This window comes from Oryctolagus cuniculus, chromosome 1, assembly GCF_051225735.1.
Source record: "Oryctolagus cuniculus isolate XC-2025 breed Fujian yellow rabbit chromosome 1, ASM5122573v1, whole genome shotgun sequence".
In the NCBI taxonomy this organism is placed as follows: Eukaryota; Metazoa; Chordata; class Mammalia; order Lagomorpha; family Leporidae; genus Oryctolagus; species Oryctolagus cuniculus.
This window is the reverse complement of record NC_142867.1, coordinates 85,958,995-85,978,907: the sequence shown is the minus strand read 5'-3', so window position 1 is coordinate 85,978,907 and position 19,913 is coordinate 85,958,995. Positions and strand designations below refer to the sequence as shown.

At 42.8% G+C, this 19,913-nt stretch overlaps 1 protein-coding gene across 4 annotated transcripts in view; it reads right to left on the bottom strand.

Moving 5' to 3' along the window:
• The window catches only part of PIWIL4 (piwi like RNA-mediated gene silencing 4), a 47,205-nt gene extending 41,521 nt beyond the window's left edge, over positions 1 to 5,684 (bottom strand). For 2 of the 4 annotated variants that reach the window (XR_016233773.1, XM_089332739.1), the window contains exons 1-3: positions 5,452 to 5,684; positions 3,767 to 3,845; positions 939 to 1,070 (exon numbers count right to left, since the gene is read on the bottom strand). Coding sequence is in view for 3 of the 4 variants with exons in the window: in XM_089332739.1 (XP_089188865.1) it covers positions 939 to 1,070; positions 3,767 to 3,845; positions 5,452 to 5,547 (307 nt within the window). In the remaining variant the exon portion in view is untranslated. Of the gene's footprint in view, positions 1 to 938; positions 1,071 to 1,470; positions 1,482 to 1,737; positions 1,867 to 3,766; positions 3,846 to 5,451 lie in introns of those variants that run through there. The other 2 variants (XM_089332746.1, XM_089332741.1) reach the window with 2 other exon arrangements.
• Positions 5,685 to 19,913: the final 14,229 nt, after the last annotated feature.

The following is a 19,913-nucleotide window of genomic DNA, read 5'->3' as shown; positions in this document are numbered from 1 at the left end:
CTTGACTCCCTCTAGCACCTATTTTTAACTTTGCTGCCTGGATAAAAGAAAAAGTTTGGAAAACACTGATGTGGGGTTGGCATTGTGGTGCGGCAGGGTAAGTCTCCACCTGCAATGTCAGTATCTCACATCAGTGCCAGTTTGAGTCCTGGCTGCTCTACTTCTGATCCAGCTCCCTGTTAATGTGCCTGGGAAAGCAGCAGAAGATGGCCCAAGTGCTCGGGCCACTGCCACCCACATAGGAGACCCAGATGGAGTTCCAGGCTCCTAGCGTTGGCCTGGCTCAGACCTGACCATGTGTCATTTGGGAAGTAAAGCAGTGGATGGAGGATTTCTCTCTCTCTCTCTCTCTCTCTCTCTCTCTCTCTCTTTCTCTCTGTCTCCCTCTCCCTCTCTCTCCATCTCTCCATCTCTCTCTCTGTAATTCTGACTTTCAAATAAATATATAAATATTTAAAGAAAAAAAAACAATGAAGATAAGAAGGGAGGGAAATAAAGACACCAATGTGCATCAGTGAATCTCAACTTTTGGGAGGGAGCCACAAGGCATGTTGAGAATCCAGTGAAAACTAGGCCTGCTTCCCAGAAAATTCCCACAACTGTGTGTGTACTTGCAGGGATGAGGCACCAAGCCCAGTCTCTCTTTTTACAGCTGAAGTCCAGGATGGTTATTGTTCTTGATAAATGATAAGGGTTAGGAAAAACAAGCACCCTCTTTTAACATCCTCCCCAAGGTGTAAAAAGGAAATCTCTTCCAAAAGTGAGATGTAGTTTGGGGAAAGATGCTGTTACTCCTAGTAACAAAAGGGAAAATTAGGGATTTTGTTCTGTGTGTATCTGTTAATTATGAGCTCATCTAATTTAGGCCTAAAAATTGAAATACCTTAAACAACATCTGGTCACATCACTAAAAAGTAAGTAACAAGAAGACCAGGTACCTGTTTTACAATCTCTCACGTGTGCCAATTTTTCTCTGGTACAGATATCCAAATCCACAAAGTCCTGCCTGATTTTCATACCTCCTTCCACAAAAGTACTGCCAGTGTCACCAGGAGAAACAGTTTCTTTACCTAAAGTGTGAAGAGAATGCAGCAACATCTCATATTCATTCTAGTGATACTGTTTACAACTACTGCATCAAAAACGCATCTACCACTGAGACTCGAGTTCTCGGTGTTTAATAAAACATGCCCACACTGCTGAAAACATCCTGGGCGACACAGAAGCCTTCAGCCTGAAAATGGAAAACTGTGAAGAAAACACAGAATGTTTGATTAGAAAGAACAGATCTGGAGTGAGTCCTAGCTCTTGACATATTGCAGACTTTCTCTTCTAGGCTAAGGAGGAAGCTGTCTGTGTGCTCTGCTCCACACGTGTGATGGGGGCAGCTCTGCCTCCTTTAGCTGGAGAATGACACCTCAGGAGTGACACCAGCACCGTGCACAGACAAGGAAGGGCCGAGTCGCTTACCTTTCTCCATGAATAGAAAAATGACCCGCAACACTGCCAGTGGTGATGCTACATCATTCCCCGCGACAGTGAGAGGCACTGCCTCACCTCGGAGCATGAGACTCACTTTTAGCTTCTAGAAAACATGAAACTGGAATTTGTTTCCAAATTAGTACTTTGTTTAAATGCAAATAGGAAATGTTGACTTTTAGGATGTAACTTTGGTGCCCTGAAAACAACTTTAAGATCTAAAAATACAGGTTATTACTGCAAAGTAAAATACCTCACGGTCTGATGGTGCTCCAGGACTCTGACTCAGCCACTGTGCCCTGACACAATTTCTGCATGAAACTGCCCCAAAGGGCACGGCCACCTGCTCAGCACTGCTGTCCATATCCCTGTTGGTAACATCTGAGTCTCCCAGGAAAAACCACAAAAGTTATTTACTTTAAAAAACATTCCACTGCCCTCATTTTATTGTTCATATCACTCACACTCTTGGTTTCAAAAAACGTTGGACAGTTTCAAAAACTCAAAGAACGATGGTTGCCAGTGACTTGAGGAAGAAGGGCAATGGCTGTTTAATAAGTACACAGTTTCGGCTTCACAAGATGATTAAAAAGTCTAGAGATGGATGGTGATGACACGTTACCCAAAAACATGAATGGACTTAATATACTCAGGCTAAACATTCAAAATAGTTAAAATGGTAAATTTTATCACGTATATCTTACCACAATCTAAATAACTAAGTATTCAGTCTTCCCGAAAGGATGAAGGTGTTCATCACTTGCTACTCACAAGAATGTGTAGCAGACATGGAAAGGCGTTCTCACAATTGGAATACTATTTGAATGGTGGTGGTGCTGCCAGCTCCGACCCCACTGCCTGCCTCTTAAAACAGAGCTACTGTGCTCACACATTGCACATTTACCTGTGTGAGTCAGACCACAGCAGGTGTGTGAACAGGGCTAGAAAACTGGTGGCGAGGAACAGGAGGAGATGGGTGGAGGGATCAGATCCTCGGAGTGTGGCAGAATCTCAGCGCTTAGTGCTGACACATTCATCAGAAATTAATCACTTAACTTCATGGTCAGAACAGAAGAGGTGGTTAACAGGTTTCATCCGGGGTTATGAGCAGAATGGTGTTCCTCCAAAATTTCTCTATTAAAGTCTTACTGACCTCCAATACCTCCGAGTGCAGTTGTACTTGAAGACAGGGCCCTTAAAGAGGTGACTAAGTTAAAGTGACACCATTGAGTGGTCCTACATGACTGATGCCACTGCCAACAAATGAGGACTCGGAAATGCACTGAAGAAAGGTCTGGCAACCCCAAGGAGAAGTGGCCATCTACCAGCCAAGGACAGCAGCCTCAAGGGAAACCAACCCTGCTTCACCTTGATCTCAGAGTTCCAGCCCGCAGAGTTGTGAGAAACACCTGCTATCGCATCAGCCAGCTCGTCTATGCAGCTTTGTTATGGCAGCCTTAACAGGCTTCTACAGCCAGCTCCCCGGATCCATGGGTTCCACATCCTGGAATTCAACCACCTACAGATCCCAATGGAAAATACTTGGGGGGAGGAGGCAGCTATATTTGTACCAAACAAATACTGCTTTTTTCTTTTCTTCTTCTCATCCCCAAATCCAGTATGCATAACTATGTACACAGCATTTCCACTGTATTATGTAATAGAAGCACTCCAGAGATGACTTAAATGATGTACATGCACAGACTCCACCATTTGAAACAAGGGACTGGAGCATCTGTGGATCTGGGTATCCCTTGGGGGTCCCAGAGCCATTACTCCATGGGTAACGAGGGACACAGAGATTGGGAGTGCCAACTCAAACTGCATGGTTGTGCCTACTGGGAGCAGCGCGTTCCCAAGTGTCCTGAGGCCACATCTGGCTTTGCAGGGAGGACAGCTACCAGCAAATGGTGATGAACCTGCCATGGGGGGCGGGGGAGATGAGCACACTGGAGCATGTGTCAGCTTTCCACCATCCCTGCAAGGACATGGCACTGGCATCTGTATACCATAAAGTTTTTAAACATTTTAAAATTTTCTCAATGGATGGAAAGAATCAGAAGCCTGGCTTTCTGATGTCTGAGGATTCCCATTTAGGGGGTACGACTGGAAAGTTCAGCAGCTGACTTTGTGGTAGAGTCCCAAAGGAACACGGCAAAGAAGTATCCTTCAAGAAAAGGAAAAGCAGATGTTCAAGAACTCAGCCTGCTGCTGTCGGGCTCCAAAGAGTCACTCCCACTTCACCAGACCGAATGGCACTAAATGGAATGGACCGAGCTGCACTTACGCTGCTGTGAAATCTTGTTTGCGTCCACAGGGCCCCGGCTACAGGATCCTTCATTGTCACTAAGATCAACAGATGGAGGCTAAAAGAACAAAAAAGTTTGCTCAGGTTTGAGATGGTAAGTCACAAATCGATAGGTTAGCATAAGATAAAAACAGTATCATGTCATTCGATAACCATGAGCTAAATAACAAGTGTTAACAGGTAAAACCCTTGAGAGAGAAGAAAGCACTCATTGTGGAATAAAGGATTCTGGAATAAGGCTACAGTTCTCACTCACTGCACTCAAGATTTCAGTACTGACTGCACTAAACATCAGAGGTGCAAAAAGGCAGAGATGTGGTCCCTGTGCCCAGGAGGCCATCAGAGGAGACACAGCACAGTTGCTTCCATGGCCATGGAAATAAACTGAGTCACCAGCTCAGACAATGAACCCTCCACCCTGACCCAGAATACACTGGGTCAGTATCAGTCACACAATAGGTGGGCCGAACAATTAATTTAAGCGTTTTCTCTCTTCACAGTAACTACTTAACTTTGTAAAAGAAGTTACTCTATCTTGGCCTGTAAAAAGATGAACCAAGTCGAGAGACCTCAACTTCAGAGAATATAAGACACAATAACCATCTGCTTCTCACTTGAGGGCCTCCTGGCCTAAGTGTGTGCTACAAATTCTAAGAGGATGTGGTTATAACATTACCCAAGATTGCTTGTGTGTGTCAGTTCAATCTAGTTGCCTAATTGCAGCAAGAAGCCCTACCAGTAATGGTTATTCAAACACCATTTGTCTGAAATTACTCATTTGCACACAGCAATTAGTGAGACTACTGGATTAGAAACGATAAGAAGGCACAACCATTTTTACCCAGCAATTTAAAACCAAATCAATTGCAGCTCAATTCACAATAGCTAAGATATGGAAATCAACCTAGATGTCCATCAACTGAAGACTGGATAAATTATGGCATATGTACACTACGGAATATTATACAGCAGTAAAAAAACCCTGAAATTCTGTCATTTGCAACAAAATGGATGCACCTAGAAACCACTATATGTACAGAAATAAGACAGGCTCAAAAAGACAAATACCACATGTTCTCCCTGATCTGATTTAGATACTTAAAGAGTATCTAAAAGGTAATCTGTAAGAGTGAAATGGACACTTTGAGATGTGATGACTTTGAACAGCCCTTGTTTCCACTGTTATAGAACAGTGTTGTTTTCTTCATACTATCTTTACTTAGTGTAGGCTTAACCTTGTGAGTATAATGTGAACTGGAAATGGATACTTGTAAAAACTGAGAGTGAAAATATAGGGATGAGGAAGAAGGGTGGGAGTGTGAGTGGGAGGAAGGGTAGGGTGGGAAGAATCACTATGTTTCTAAATTTGTAAATACGAAATGTATGAAGTTTGTGTACCTAAAATAAAATTTTAAAATAATTAAAAGAAAACAAATCAAGCAATTAAATTCAGAAACTGGAAGGAGTGACACACACGCTTCCAAATCTTCGGTCTTCACTGGCTAATACACTTGTATTATCTTACTCAGCTAAGATAGGGGAAAAGGTGAGGAATCATGGCGAGGAAAGATAACGCACTGCTTCCTAACATAGAGAAAGGCACTACCCAGGCCGGACCCCGCGCAGGAGAGCATGCAGCGAAGCCAGCGAAGCTGTCGACCCACCTGCGGCGACGCCTGCGTGCGCCCCACTCCCGCGGCACCCGGGCAGCGGGCGATGCCTCGCGCCCGCACTCGGGCCCGTCCGCTTACGTTCTCCATGAGCCCAGGGAGGCTTCTAGAGCCGCGAAGCCAGCGCGGCGCTCCCTCGACGTGGAGACGGCGATGTGGCCTCTCGGGGTCTGTAGGGGCAGAAGCGCAGCCCGGCTCGCACGTGGGCCGAGGGCGGTGCCTGCTGCGGGGGTGGGGAGAGCACGTGACCGGCAGGGGCGGGGCCTGACCAATCTCTGCCCCCAGACTCGCATTTTTCCTGCTCTCTGGTTTTCACCAGTGTCCTGTGTCAGGGGGTGTAAACCTTCGAATTTTCCGCTCGCAAGCACAGATGAGCCCTCCTTCATGTGCAATAGTTGTGAGTTAGGTCTGTTTACACGTTGCCTGTTCCTAAAATCTGGTTTCTCGTGTTTTCATTTGTGATTTAGAAGAAACCTTGGGTTTTGCAAATATTGAAAATACCCACAATATCTCACATTAATTTTAACAAAGGGCTCTATGTAACCAAAAGTCTAAATTTTCATGCAGCCAGAACCAGCAGGTTTGTTTGTTTGTTTGTTTATTTATTTATTATTTTGTGGGTTGAGCTCCTTGGGTCTTTTTACAAGAAAATATTTCCTGCTGTATGTTTCCAAGAACCTCATATGATATTTTCTTTGGTTAACTTTGCAGGTTTACTGTTCCCTTTAAATATCTTGTATCCTGCAGGAATTCACATAAAAACACGTCTGTTTGACAGTGTGAGGTAGGGATCAAGTTTTTCTCCCTACAGAAAGCAGTTTTTTTTTTTTCTTACCTACCAGTCCACACTTTGTGTAATAGTTTGTGGAGCCTACTCCAGCAAATGACTACTTACCTCAGATACATAGGGCTGACCTGTGCTTTCCATTTCTATTCTATTAAAATGTTTCTTCTGTGCCAAGAGTTCACCACTTTTTAATAATTTTTTGTATTATTCATAAAATCTAGTGGGACAATTCTTTCTAATTTTCTATTTACTTATTTACTCACAAACCATATTCTCCTATATAAATTTTAGAATAAATTTGCCAAGTTTCTGTAAAAAGTCTTAAACTTCAATAGCATAATATTGAATATATAAATTAATTTGGGGGAAACTTTGATCTTTACAATGCTAGATTTCTCCATTTGTTCAAGTTTGTCTTTGCATGATTTGTTTTAATTTTTTCATAAAAGTTGTGTGTACTAATTTTTGAACACTTTATAGTTTTGTTGCTGTTGTGAAGAGTTGTCTTTTTTGCATGATGTAATTGGTAAATACCAGTAACCGGTAATTATTGTATGCACACTATTCTAATTTTTGAGAATTGATAGAATTTATCAAGCCTACTGTATTTCTTGGTTCTTAGAGTTTGTATGTAAATGATCTATCATCTGTAGACCTTCATCTCTTTCCTTCTTATCCTTATTTTTTTTTTTTTTTTAGTCTTACCATATTGATCAAGTTTCTCACTGAAATGTTGAAGTTCACTGTGATTACTGGAAATTCTTGGTTTCTTCCTGATTTTAAAGATACTGTCTCTGAAATGGCTCTGTTTTGTTTGATGTTTGCTATAAATCTCTGACTGATTATATTTTATAATTTTAAGGAAATTTCTCTTTATTCCAGCTTTTCAAAGAATATTTTGTGTTTTTGTGCGGTGGTTATAAGGACACATGTTCAGGTTGTTCATCAGAACATTGTTTGAGGTGGCAGGTAGTTAGAGGCAGCCTGCTTGCCCATCGAAAGGATCTAAGGGTAGATGGAATAGTGTAGATAGAGGAGAATAATAAACTGATATTCAGGAATAATGATCTAGAGGTATACTCACAGTATGTTTAGATCTTAAACACATTGTGTTGAATGAAGAAAATATTTTTAAAAATTGAGATTTGGTCTATGGAAAAATCACACATATGTTAATATTTGGGACACATGAATATATATATATATATATACACCAGTTTTTTCAAGTGAACACAACATCCAAAAATATACAACAGAGAGACATGTTAGATTGAGCACCTCTATAAGGAAAGAGAACAAGAGTGTGAATGCAGCAGTGAAAGGGACAGCAAGCCACAGCACAATGCACTATAAAGTTTTCATTGATCCATAAGAATCATATTCAACAAAAGAAAGTGAATAATTCAATTTTCTGTGACTGAGGACCTAAAAGTGTTAATAGATACAATAGCTAGGGTTTGTTGAATACCTACAGTGAGCCAAGCTCTATGGAAGACATTATGGCCCTTGTTTTGTAAATGTAGAAACAAAGTCAACAGCCAGTACTGAGAGCGGAACAAAACTTCCAGTTTTTATTCTTACATGTCCCAAGGATCCTTGCTCATTAAGAAGGGATCCACATTGAGGAGTGTAGTGAGGACTCCCTCAAGGCTCTTGGTTTCTTAGTCCTGGTGCTTGGGATAGCAAGATGCAGTTCATGAGCAACTACATAGCATAAAAGGGTGTTACCAAGTATCTGTAGCGAGCTGGCATGAGAGCTAGAAGGTCCAGAGCTGTTGACCACAGTCTGAAAACTTGGGAACAGTGAGTCTCCTGTGTCCAGTGGACTCAGCCTCCACTCACTCCCTTACTGAACTCATGCCTACAATAACTCTGCTCGGGATATGCCCTACTGCCAGACTGGATGGCTGAAGTCAGGCCTTCCCAAATGGGGTTCTGACAGCTGAGACTTCATGAAGTAATAAATTCAAATTTGGTGTGATTCTAAGTAACCAGTTGGGTTTTATTTTATCCTTGTCTTTTGATAATGCTCATTAGGCAAAGAGAGTTGCTGGACACCCTGAGCCCAAGCCACTGAGGGGGGATTTCCTCAGAGGGGCACGTGGGCAGAGGCAGTGAGTGAGGCTCTAACCTGTACCACTGTGCTCTCATCTGTTGCATTGACTGGGATTCCACACAATCCTTGTTTGGAAAGTAGATTTTCATCCTTAAAAGGGGAGGGGGAGGTTTGAAAGCCACTGATAGAGTCCTTTTCCTTACTTTGAGGAAAAAAAAACCTACCTAAACCACCCTGAACAAAAGCTTAAAGATTTACAATGCCAATATTTCATCCACTGGCCGGCGCCGCGGCTCAATAGACTAATCCTCCACCTAGCGGCGCCGGCACACCAGGTTCTAGTCCCGGTCAGGGTGCCAGATTCTTTCCCGGTTGCCCCTCTTCCAGGCCAGCTCTCTGCTGTGGCCCGGGAGTGCAGTGGAGGATGGCCCAAGTGCTTGTGCCCTGCATCCCATGGGAGACCAGGAGAAGCACCTGGCTCCTGCCTTCGGATCGGCACGGTGCACCGGCCACAGCGCGCCGGCCGTGGCGGCCATTGGAGGGTGAACCAATGGCAAAAGGAAGACCTTTCTCTCTGTCTCTCTCTCTCTCACTGTCCACTCTGCCTGTCAAAAAAAAAAATATTTCATCCACTGAGTTCAAAGCATTGCACAGTGGGAATGAAGTAGCCCTCATGTCTGAGCTTTAGAAGCAACCTTTGCTCTGCACTAATGGACCGCGTCATCCGAAGCAAGTAATGCACTTGCTCAATTATCTATGGAATACATGCACATAAAACTTAGCTCACAGGGATGTTGTGAGTATAAAATGGAGTCCTCATAGAATGGCAGATGTTCTAAACAGCACTCTAGCCTCAGAATCAGCCCTTAAGGCATGCGGATCTGGCTGAAGAGCCCATGAGAGTATTTTAGGCATGGAAAGCCAAGACACTCTGGAAAAAAAACAAACAAAAAAACCCTATATGAAATATCTCTGCTGGTGAGATCCCAGTAGAAAGAACGGGTCATCAAAGAAGGAGGTACCTTTCTCTGAAGGAAGGAGAGAACTTCCACTTTGACTATGACCTTGTCTAAATAAGATCAGAGTCAGCAAACTCAAAAGGCCTCCATAGCCTTGGCAACTCATGACAAGAGCCTAGGGTGACTGATTACTGACACCATAAACAAGAGTGTCAAATTGTTAAGTCAACAACAGGATTCACGGTGCACTTACTCCTCATGTGGGATCTCTGTCTTTAATGTGTCGTACATTGTGAAGTAATGCTATAACTAGTACTGACACAGTATTTTACACTCTGTGTTTTGGTGTGAGTGCAAACTGTTGAAATCTTTACTTAATATATGCTAAATTGACCTTCTGTATATAAAGATAATTGAAAATGAATCTTGATGTGAATGGAAGGGGAGAAGGAGCGGGAGATAGGAGCGTTGCGGGTGGGAGGGAAGTTATGGAGGGGAAAAAGCTATTGTAATCCATAAGCTCTACTTTGGAAATTTATATTCATTAAATAAAAGTTAAAAAATTTTTTAAAAATAAAATAGAGCCCTATCTGTGGGCAAGTAGCCAGCCTAGAAGGTGACATGACAGATTCAATGAAGTTCACCTTCTCTCAGCTCCCCTTCCCCATCGGCCAATCTCAATGTGCTCTCCTTCGTAAAACGACATCTTTTCTATCCAATGGTGCAAAACCCATTTTCTCTTAGTTGAGCCCCAGGAAAGAAAAAGATGCTCGACACCATTCTGAACAATGAGCCCTGACGTGCTATAGAAAATAATTTCTTTGGTTTGCTTTTAAGTTTTCTCCAAATGGTTTCACCATGAGAACTTGAGTCTGTGTGTTCACTGCTTTATCCCCAGCACTAGAACAGCGCTCATCATGTAGCAAAATATTTGTTGAATGACTGAAGATAAATGAAGGTCATGAGAAAACTCCCTGTAACTTTTTCTGGCTTATGTTGTTCCACCAATTCATACTTTTCCATAGCAAGTTTTTTTTTTTTCCAAGTGATTCAACAGTTTCAACAATTATGGGAGCAGAATATCAGTGAAAATAAGAATTGCTTACTGTCATGCAGTATGCTGCATACAAATAAGCTTGAATCTTGATTCCTAAGTGCAACTTACTTACTGCCTAGTCTACGTGGGAGACCATGATACTTAGTGATATATCCAAAGTTCTCAGACAACACAGCTGGAACATCTTAAAGGTTATTTATTTATTTGAAAGGCAGAGTTACAGAGAGAAAGGAAGAGACAGAAATATTCCATCTACTAGTTCACTCTCCAGATGGTCATAATGGGTGAGGCCACAGCCAGGAACCAGGAGCTTCCTGGTCTCCCACAGTGGTGGCAGAGACCTAATCACTTGAACTATCACTGCTGCTTTTCCCAGGCCCTTAGCAGGGAGCTGAATTAGAAGTGGAACAACTTGGACATGAACCAGAACCTATATGGGATGCCAGCATCCCAGGCGGCAACTTTACCCTCTGGGTCGCAACGCTGGCCCCCAAATGAAACTTAATGCCAGGGTTGCCAAAAGTTGATGTTTAAATAATCAGAGTTTGTGCTACATGCTAATGCTTAAAGAATTATTGGACAACAAATAAAATTGAAAAAATTTTAAAGAAGGAACCATCTATGGCTAATTTCCAAAAGTGCTGTGTAATACTCTAGATTGTTTTATTATGAAACAATAAAAATATAACTTTATTAGTCATGCTAGAGGAATGAAGCAAGGAGGATGTAAGAAGTAAAGATGTCCATTTCTTTTGGCTTCAAGGAGAATCCGTCAAGACTAATAGAAAGTGGCCGGCGCCGCAGCTCACTAGGCTAATCCTCCACCTGCGGCGCTGGCACACCAGGTTCTAGTCCCGGTCTGGGCGCCAGATTCTGTCCTGGTTGCTCCTCTTCCAGGCCAGCTCTCTGCTATGGCCTGGGAGTGCAGTGGAGGATGGCCCAAGTGCTTGGGCCCTGCACCCACATGGGAGACCAGGAAAAGCACCTGGCTCCTGGCTTCAGATCAGCGCAGTGTGCCGAATGCAGCGTGCTGGCCGCAGCGGCCATTGGAGGGTGAACCAACGGCAAAGGAAGACCTTTCTCTCTGTCTCTCTCTCTCACTGTCCACTCTGCCTGTAAAAAAAAAAAAAAAAAAAAAAAGACTAGTAGAAAGAATAAATACTGAAAAGTATAAAAAGAGTAGAGAATTATTTTTTATTAGAAAGTTTTTTAAATGGCATCTGGGAGTTGGCATTATAACATAGCAGGTTAAATTACTGCTTGCAATGCTAGCATTTCATGAGAGCGCCAGTTCAAATCCCAGATACTACGCTTCCAGTCCAACTCCATGCTAATGCCCCTGGGAAGGCAGTCGAAATGGTCAAATGGCTTGGGCCACTGCTACCCATGCAGGAGACCCAGACACAGTTCCCGCCTCCTGGCTTTGGCCTGACCCAGCCCCAGATGTTGCAAGCATTTGGATTCATATCCTCTCTCTCTCTCTCTCTCTCTTTCCCTCCCTCCCTCCCTCTGTTCTTTCCATCTCCCTTATCACTCTTCCTTTCTAATTACTGATAACATATATATGAAAGAAAAAGAGAGAAGAAGGGAGAGAAAGAGGAGGGGGAAGGAAGGAGGGGTCTATATTACTGAGGGTTTTCTGTTTAACTGTGTTTGGAGTAGGAGTACATTTAAAAGTGTAACTCGGGAAATACTTCAGGTAAAATGTTTATAGTGTTCTAAAAGCAAATAGATACACATCCAAGTGTAAACACAGAGTAACTCCACAGACCATCTCACCGACTGGCGTAACATACTGAGAATCAGAACAAAGCCACTGTGCTAGTGTGAACTAATTGTGACAGTATCACATCAGTCCTTCTCAGTGAATGAAATCCATGCCAGAAGTTGCCCATTTACTTGTGTAGGGTTATCTAGTCTACACTTCCTAAGAGAACTGACCCAGAAGAGTGGTACTGATTTAAAATGCAGGATGGCACCAGGGAAGGTTGTTGGCACACTGACCTTTCCCACCTCCTGTTTCAGTGGGCTAAGCCATGTCCTTTCTAGTACATCAAGTAAGAGGGGAGTACTGTCAGGTGGCTGACAACATAGAAAACAATGTGGCAGTAGCACCTAAAGGTAACAATGAAGCAGTAATTTTGTCTTATTTCTTAGGACATTAAAAACCTGAGAGCATAAGATAAATGGCATAGTTAAAGAAGAAACTTAAGTAACTAAATTCTCCCTTAAATCTGTTGGAATTTTTTCATATAATTATGTGTTCAGATTTAAGCTCAGAGTTTCAAGGAAGAATAGTTAATTTTAAAAAAATCACTGACAGGGGCCGGCGCCGTGGCTTACTTGGCTGGTCCTCCACCTGCAGCGCCGGCATCCCATATGGGCACTGGGTTCTAGTCCCGGTTGCTCCTCTTCCAGTCCAGCTCTCTGCTGTGGCCTGCCTGGGAAGGCAGTGGTGGATGCACCCATATGGGAGACCAGGAGGAAGCACCCTGCTCCTGGCTTCGGATCGGCGTAGCTCCGGCCATAGCAGCCATTTGGGGGGTGAACCAACAGAAGGAAGACCTTTCTCTCTGTCCCTCTTTCTCACTGTCTATAACTCTACCTGTCAAATAAATAATTTTTTAAAAAAAGTCACTGACATATATTCTCCTTATTCTGTGTTCCAGAAGAAAAAAGGCAAACAAGCACAAAAATAATAAGGAAAAAAAGGAAGGAAAAGGGGCAATAAGGGAAGTGAACAAAGCACGGAGACAAAAGTATACTCTGATATAATAACGTCTGCCAAATATTTAGGGAAGAAGTACTACAATTCTACCAAAGGAAATATCCCCCGGTTCATTGTATGAGGCCAGCATTACAAAATCAAAGACATTACAAGAGAAAAAAAAGTTTTAATTATAGATCAGTATCTGTCAAGAGTATAGATACAAAAATCCTCAATAGGGTCACCACTGTGGTATAGCAGGAAATCTGCCTCCTGTGATGCTGGCTTGCCATCTGGGCGTGAGTTCAAGTCCCGGCTGCTACACTTCTGATTCAGCTCCCTGCTAATGTGCCTGGGAAAGCAGTGCAGGATGGCCCGAGTCCTTGTGTCTCTGCATCCCTGTGGGAGACTCAGAAGAAGCTCCTAGCTCCTGGTTTCAGACTGGCCCAGCTCTGGTTGTTATGGCCATCTGGGGCATGAACCAACAGATGGAAGACCTCTCTCTCTCTCTCTCTCTCTCTCCCTCTCTCCTCTCTCTCTCTTTCTCTCTCTGCAGCTCTGACTTTCAAATAGATAAACAAATCTTTAGAAAAAAATCCTGAACAAAATATTAGCAAACTGAACCTTAGATGATTATTGCCTTAGTCTGTTCAGGCTGACATAACAAAATACCTTAGATTGAACAACAGATCGTTTTGCTCTCAGTTCTAAGGTCTGGGTATTCCAAGGTCAAGGCCTCAGAGAATGCAGTGTCAGGTAGGGGACCTTGTTCCTCACAGATGATGCTTTCTATGCATTCTCACATGGCAGAAGGGCACACACTTCCTCAGGTCTCTTGTACAAGGGCACTAATGCCATCATAAGGGCAGAGCCCACATGACCTGGTCACCTCCCCAAAGCCCCATCCCTTACCACCTGGGGATTCGTTTTCAATATATCACTTTTGAGGGGACATAAGCAATTCAGACCATAACAGTTACCAAGTGAGTTTTATGCTGGGCACACAGGCTGGATTAACATGTGAAGATCAATCAGTGTGATTCACTGTATCAACAAATGAAAGAGGAAAAACCTATGAACATATTAATATGATGTCTATGCAAACAAAGATTTGACAAAACTCAGCATACATTCATGATAAAAACAAAAAAACAAAAAACAAAACAAAACAGAACCTCTTAGCAAATGAGCTGTAGAAAGGAACTCCCTTGCTCTGATAAAAGGAATCTACAGAAAACCCACAGTTAACATCATCCTTAGTGGCAAAAGTTCAAATGTCTCCATTCTAAAATACAGAACAATACCCTCTCCTATTCAGTATTGCATAAGATGTCCTGCAGTGTGGAAAGAAAAAGATTTAAAAAGCAAACAGACTTTACAGGAAGATATAAATCCATCCCTATTTTTAAATGATATGATTGCCTATGGGGAAATTGCAAAAAACAAACACTGCCGAAATGAGGTTAGCAGTTTCACACAATACAAGGTTTGTATGCAGAAATCAGTTTTATTTTTATATATTAGTGATCTTTGAAAAGTTCACGAAAAGTGTTCATGAAAGGAATACATGGATTTCAAAAATTTTTTGCAGTAAAATAAACTTATCATTTCATTCAATTTCCTTGTGAACTTTTTAAAGTACTCTTGTGCTACCATAGAACAACTGGAAACTCAAATTTAAAAACTACTTGCCATTCACAATAGTACCAAAAAACCACAAAATAGATACAAATCTGACAAACTATGCATGGGATGCTGAAAACTACAAAACAGAGGTTAAAGAAATCAAAGTAAATAAGTGGAAATGTGTACAATGTGTTCATGGATTGAAAAGCAGAAAATTAAGATGTCCATGCTCATGTTAAACCTTTAGATTCATTGCAATCACAGTCAAAACCCCCAATAAGCTTTTCTGCTGATATCGACAAGTTAATAGTATATGAAAAGGCAAAGGACTAGAACAAACAGTCCTGACAAATACAAACAACACCGACAGATCCCCACTACCGGGTTCAAGAATTCCTGTGTATGAGGCCAGGGTGACCACAGCAGTGTGGTGTTGGCAGAAAGATGAACACATATAATCAGTATAGTAGAATGGAATACAGAGCCCAGAATGAGACCTACACCCAAATGGCCAACTGATTTTTGACAAAGGTACCCAGATAATTTATTGGAGAAAGGGTAGTATTTTCAGTAAATGTGCTGAAACAATTATACAGGAGGACTTGAAAAAAGTTCATGGAAAGTACAATTAAAAAATCAGTTTAGGGGCCGGTGCTGTGGCGCAGCAGGTTAATGACCTGGCCTGAAGCACTGGCATCCCATATGGGCGCCGGCTCTAGTCCCAGCTGCTCCTCTTCGGATCCAGCTCTGTGCTATGGCCTGGGAAAGCAATAGAAGATGGTTCAAGTCCTTGGGCCCCTGCACCCACTTGGGAGACATGGAGGAAGCTCCTGGCTTCGGATTGGTGCAGCTCTGGCCATTGTGGCTGTCTGGGGAGTGAACCAGCGGATGGAAGACCTGGCTCTTTCTGCCTCTCCTTTCTCTGTGTAACTCTGACTTTCAAATAAATAAATAAATCTTTTTTTAAAAAATCAGTTTATTTGGTGCAAAACATTTTTTGAAATCCATGCATAATACTGATTTTATTAAATGCATTTTTCATGAACTTTTTGAAGACTCTTCATATATTTTACACAAAAAATGAAGCTTGGGGTCGACACTGCGGCACAGCAGATTAAAGCCCCAGCTGCAGCACCAGCATCTCATATGGGCGCTGGTTCTAGACCCGGCTGCTCCACTTCCAATCCAGCTGTCTGCTGTGGCCTGGGAAAGCAGTAGAGGATGGCCCAAGTCCTTGGGCCCTGTATGTGTGTGGGATACCCAGAGGAAGCTCCTGGCTCCTGGCTTCAGATCAGCTCAGTTCTGGGCATTGCGGTCATTTGGGGCGTGAACCAGAGGATGGAAGACCGCTCTTTCTCTCTGGCTCTACCTCTCTCAGTAACTGTGTCTTTCAAATAAATAAAATAAATCTTAAAAAAAAAAAAAAGCAAATAATGAGTCTCACACCATACACAGAAATTAACTGAAATTTACAGCATCAGAGTTTTAAATATAGAATCTAAAACTGCACAATTTCTAAGATAAAATTCTTAGTGACCTTTGGTAAGCAAAGGTTTCTTACTTAAGGGGCTAAAAACATGATCCATGAAAGAAAAGTTTTGATAAATTGGACTTCATCAAAATTTAAAATTCAAAAGGCAGTGAGAATGAAAATATCTAAGAAAGTCTGCATGAATTTGGGTGTGGAGACAAATTTTAGATAAAATAATTCATAAAAAAGTGATAAATTTGGCTTTATCAAAATTGAAAACTGTTGCTCCATAAAAGCCATTGTTATGAAAACAAAAAGGCAATGTGCATAATGGGTAAAATAAAACATGTATCTGATTAAGAACTTGTATATACAAAACATATAAAACTGAGTGAATTGACTATTCTGTGGTAAAAAGGAAGGAATACTAATGATATGGAAGTGTGGTTAATCAAACAAAGCCAGATAAAAGAGTTACACGCTGCTTGGTTTCATTTACATAACGTTTTAGAGGAAGCCATAATAATGGAAAACAGATCAGTGGCTGTCAGGAGCTGGGGCGGTAGGAAAAGCTGTGCCTGAAGAGCTGTGAGAAAAATCTGGGGAATGACAGAGCTGACCACAAGCTCTGTTTCCTGGATTCTGGGGTGGCATTGTCAGTGCTGCACCACGGAGTCTAGGAAGTGAATTCACTGAACTAACCACATTTCATTGAGCTTCAGACGTGCAAATGGAGCACAGTGAACATAACAACCATGAATGCTGTCTGCTCAAAAACATACAAACAGGAAGCACTGGCAGGGTGCCCTCTCCACTTTGATATTTATCCTGGGTAATAAATGGGTCACGTGTCAGCATCCTGGCTCAGTTACTGTGTGCATTCCTGTGTGTGATTAACCTGTATGAATCTGTTTTCTTATCTCTAAAATGGCAATAATGCCTGCATTGGTTCTCTACTGCTGCACAACAAATATCCCCAAACAACTCCTAAAACAACAAACATCTGTTATCTCCTACATTCTGTGGGTCAGGAATCCAGGTGGGACTCAGCAGGGGACCTCAGGCTCAAGGTCACTCAGGAGGTTGCAGTGCAGATGTTAGCCAGGCCTGGGGTCTCTGCCTCTGTGCTCACTGCTGTAGCCGGTAGGAAGGGCCTCCATGGCCTGCCTCAGTTTCCCAGCACAAGGCAGATCACAACATGTCAGCAACTGAGAGATGGAGAAAGCACCCACACTGCAGAAAGCCATCTCTGTACAACCTAGTCGCAAAGGCCTCAGGCCTTGCGTCTCCCAGTCTGAGTCAGTGAGACCAGAGCAAACTCAAGGGCACAAGATGCCTGAGGGCTTGCATAGCAGGAGACAGCAACCAGAAGGAATCACTTTAGGGGCTGTCGACCACCCTGCCTTTAACTGAAGGGTAGAAAACAGAAATTTGCATGTAAAGCATTCTGCATATAGCAGGGGCTTAATATATAGCAAACCTTAGTAAGCTACAAGTTCTGGAAAAGAATCCTTATTTAAAAGCCATAGATGTGTACCTCCCAAAAAAGGCTTGATATGCCGTAAGGTGGTGTCTATGGTTATCTAAAAGCATTGCTCTCTGGTCACTAGGGTAGCTGCAGGTGGATCCATGGATGGATGAAGAACGGATGGAGATGGATGCTTCAGCAAAAATGTTTATTTAACCTTACAAGAATATCATAGGATGAGGGCAGATGTTCCTAGTCACTAGGAAACCAAAATCCCTATAGAGATTAGTCATTTTGAAGGTGACACTTCAACAGCAGCTATTTTTAACTGGTATCAATGAAAACAATAAAGTAGATACAGGGCTGAGTCCAGCCCTGCAGCACTTGTAGTTTTCAGAAATAACATTAAGAAGACTGAGTTTGTGGTGCAGAGAGTTCCTGAATTACTCTCTGATGACGTCGGGGCTCCTGCTAAGAGGCTGTTTACCTTCTGTGATTCTGTACATGGTCTACTGCATCTTCCCATGGCATCCTTTATTATGACCCCACTTGTCGTGTGTTGGGATTATTTGTCCACATGTCTGTTTCCTGGACCAGGATACTCGCTTTTTGAGAGCAGATCTTCGCCTTAGTTTTATTAGCCCCAAATCCTAGCATAGAGCCTGCACATAGGAGACACTCAAGAACATTTATTTGAGAAAGATGGAGAGAGACTCCCATGCACTGGTTCACACCCCCAAATACGTGCAATGGCCAGGGCTGGACCAGGCTGAAGTCAGGAGCCACGAATTCAATCTGGATCTCCTAGGTGGATGGCAGGGACCCAGTTACTTGCACCATTACTTGCTGCTTCTGCATTTGCAGGAACCTGGAATCCAACCAATGTGGATGTGGGACTTGAACCCAGGCACGCTGATATGGGGCACAACTTTTTTTTTTTTTTTTTTTTACAGGCAGAGTGGACAGTGAGAGAGAGAGAGAGACAGAGAGAAAGGTCTTCCTTTGCCGTTGGTTCATCCTCCAATGGCCGCCACGGCCGGCGCGCTGCATTCGGCACACTGCGCTGATCTGAAGCCAGGAGCCAGGTGCTTCTCCTGGTCTCCCATGTGGATGCAGGGCTCAAGCACTTGGGCCATCCTCCACTGTACTCCCGGGCCACAGCAGAGAGCTGGCCTGGAAGAGGGGCAACCGGGACAGAATCCGGCGCCCCGACCGGGACTAGAACCTGGTGTACCCGCGCCGCAGGTGGAGGATTAGCCTAGCGAGCCACAGCGCCGGCCACAACTGGTCTTTTAACTACTGGGCCAAATGTCTGCTCCTGCCTTTTAAAAATAATCCTGATTAGGATGCTTTGCACCCATGGTCTAATAGGACAATGTTTTTTTAGTGTATTAGCTGAGATTCAGTAATTTCAGAAAATACAAATTCAAAAATCTCAAAATGGATGTCATAAAAACCCAATTCTTTAGAACCTACTAGAAATAGTCTTATAATAAGTTTCTACAGGAAACCAGTAAGTATATCAAGTTTATTGGGTCATTTACATGTTTTCCTCTGTCTCTTGCTTTTCCTTAAAAGAATGAACTGGTGATTATGGCTATATAAAAATAGATATAAAATGCATAATTGGATACAGATGAAGTATGCTGACTGGGGATGAGAAACACTGCAATGAACATGATTTTTCCAAAATGAAAAAAAGAACCATTCATCAGAGTTCAAGAATCTGCTGTAATGAATCAAGGGAGAGTTTTATATTTCTGGAAGTTAGTTTATTCCTTCAGTTCCTGCTTTGCCCTGTCAGTGAGTTCAGACTTCGGGATTTCACTCCCCGTTTGCCGACAGATGCTGCATTCCAAGCTGAAACAAAGCTTTCTTTTCAGCACAGGGGCACTGAATGGTGAGTGGTAAAGTAGCCAGTCCTTCTCCGGGCAGATGTTTCTCCTTTGTCCCGCCTCTTTTGCTGTCCTGTAACCCATATGGTCCCTCCACTTTGCTCTGTCTCCTCCTCTCTCCATCTTCTATCTGATCTCACTTTCTCTTCCAACACTGTATTCGCCCCAATGTCTGTCCTTTTCTTTCTCTCTTGACTTCCCATCTGTATTCACCACCTGCTCTACTTTATAACGTAATCTTCTGTTTACACATTCATTATTAGATCCTTTCTTTTTGTGAGCCCTGCTTCTATCCTTAGCTGGCATTGGTCACTTTTCAAAGTCTGCTCTTAAATAAGCGTTTCGGCATGTGTGAGTGCTGGAGGGGCAGGCAGGAGAGAAGAGAAACTACTCAGTGTTTATTCCAACTTTGTAATAATCCTGCCTCGCT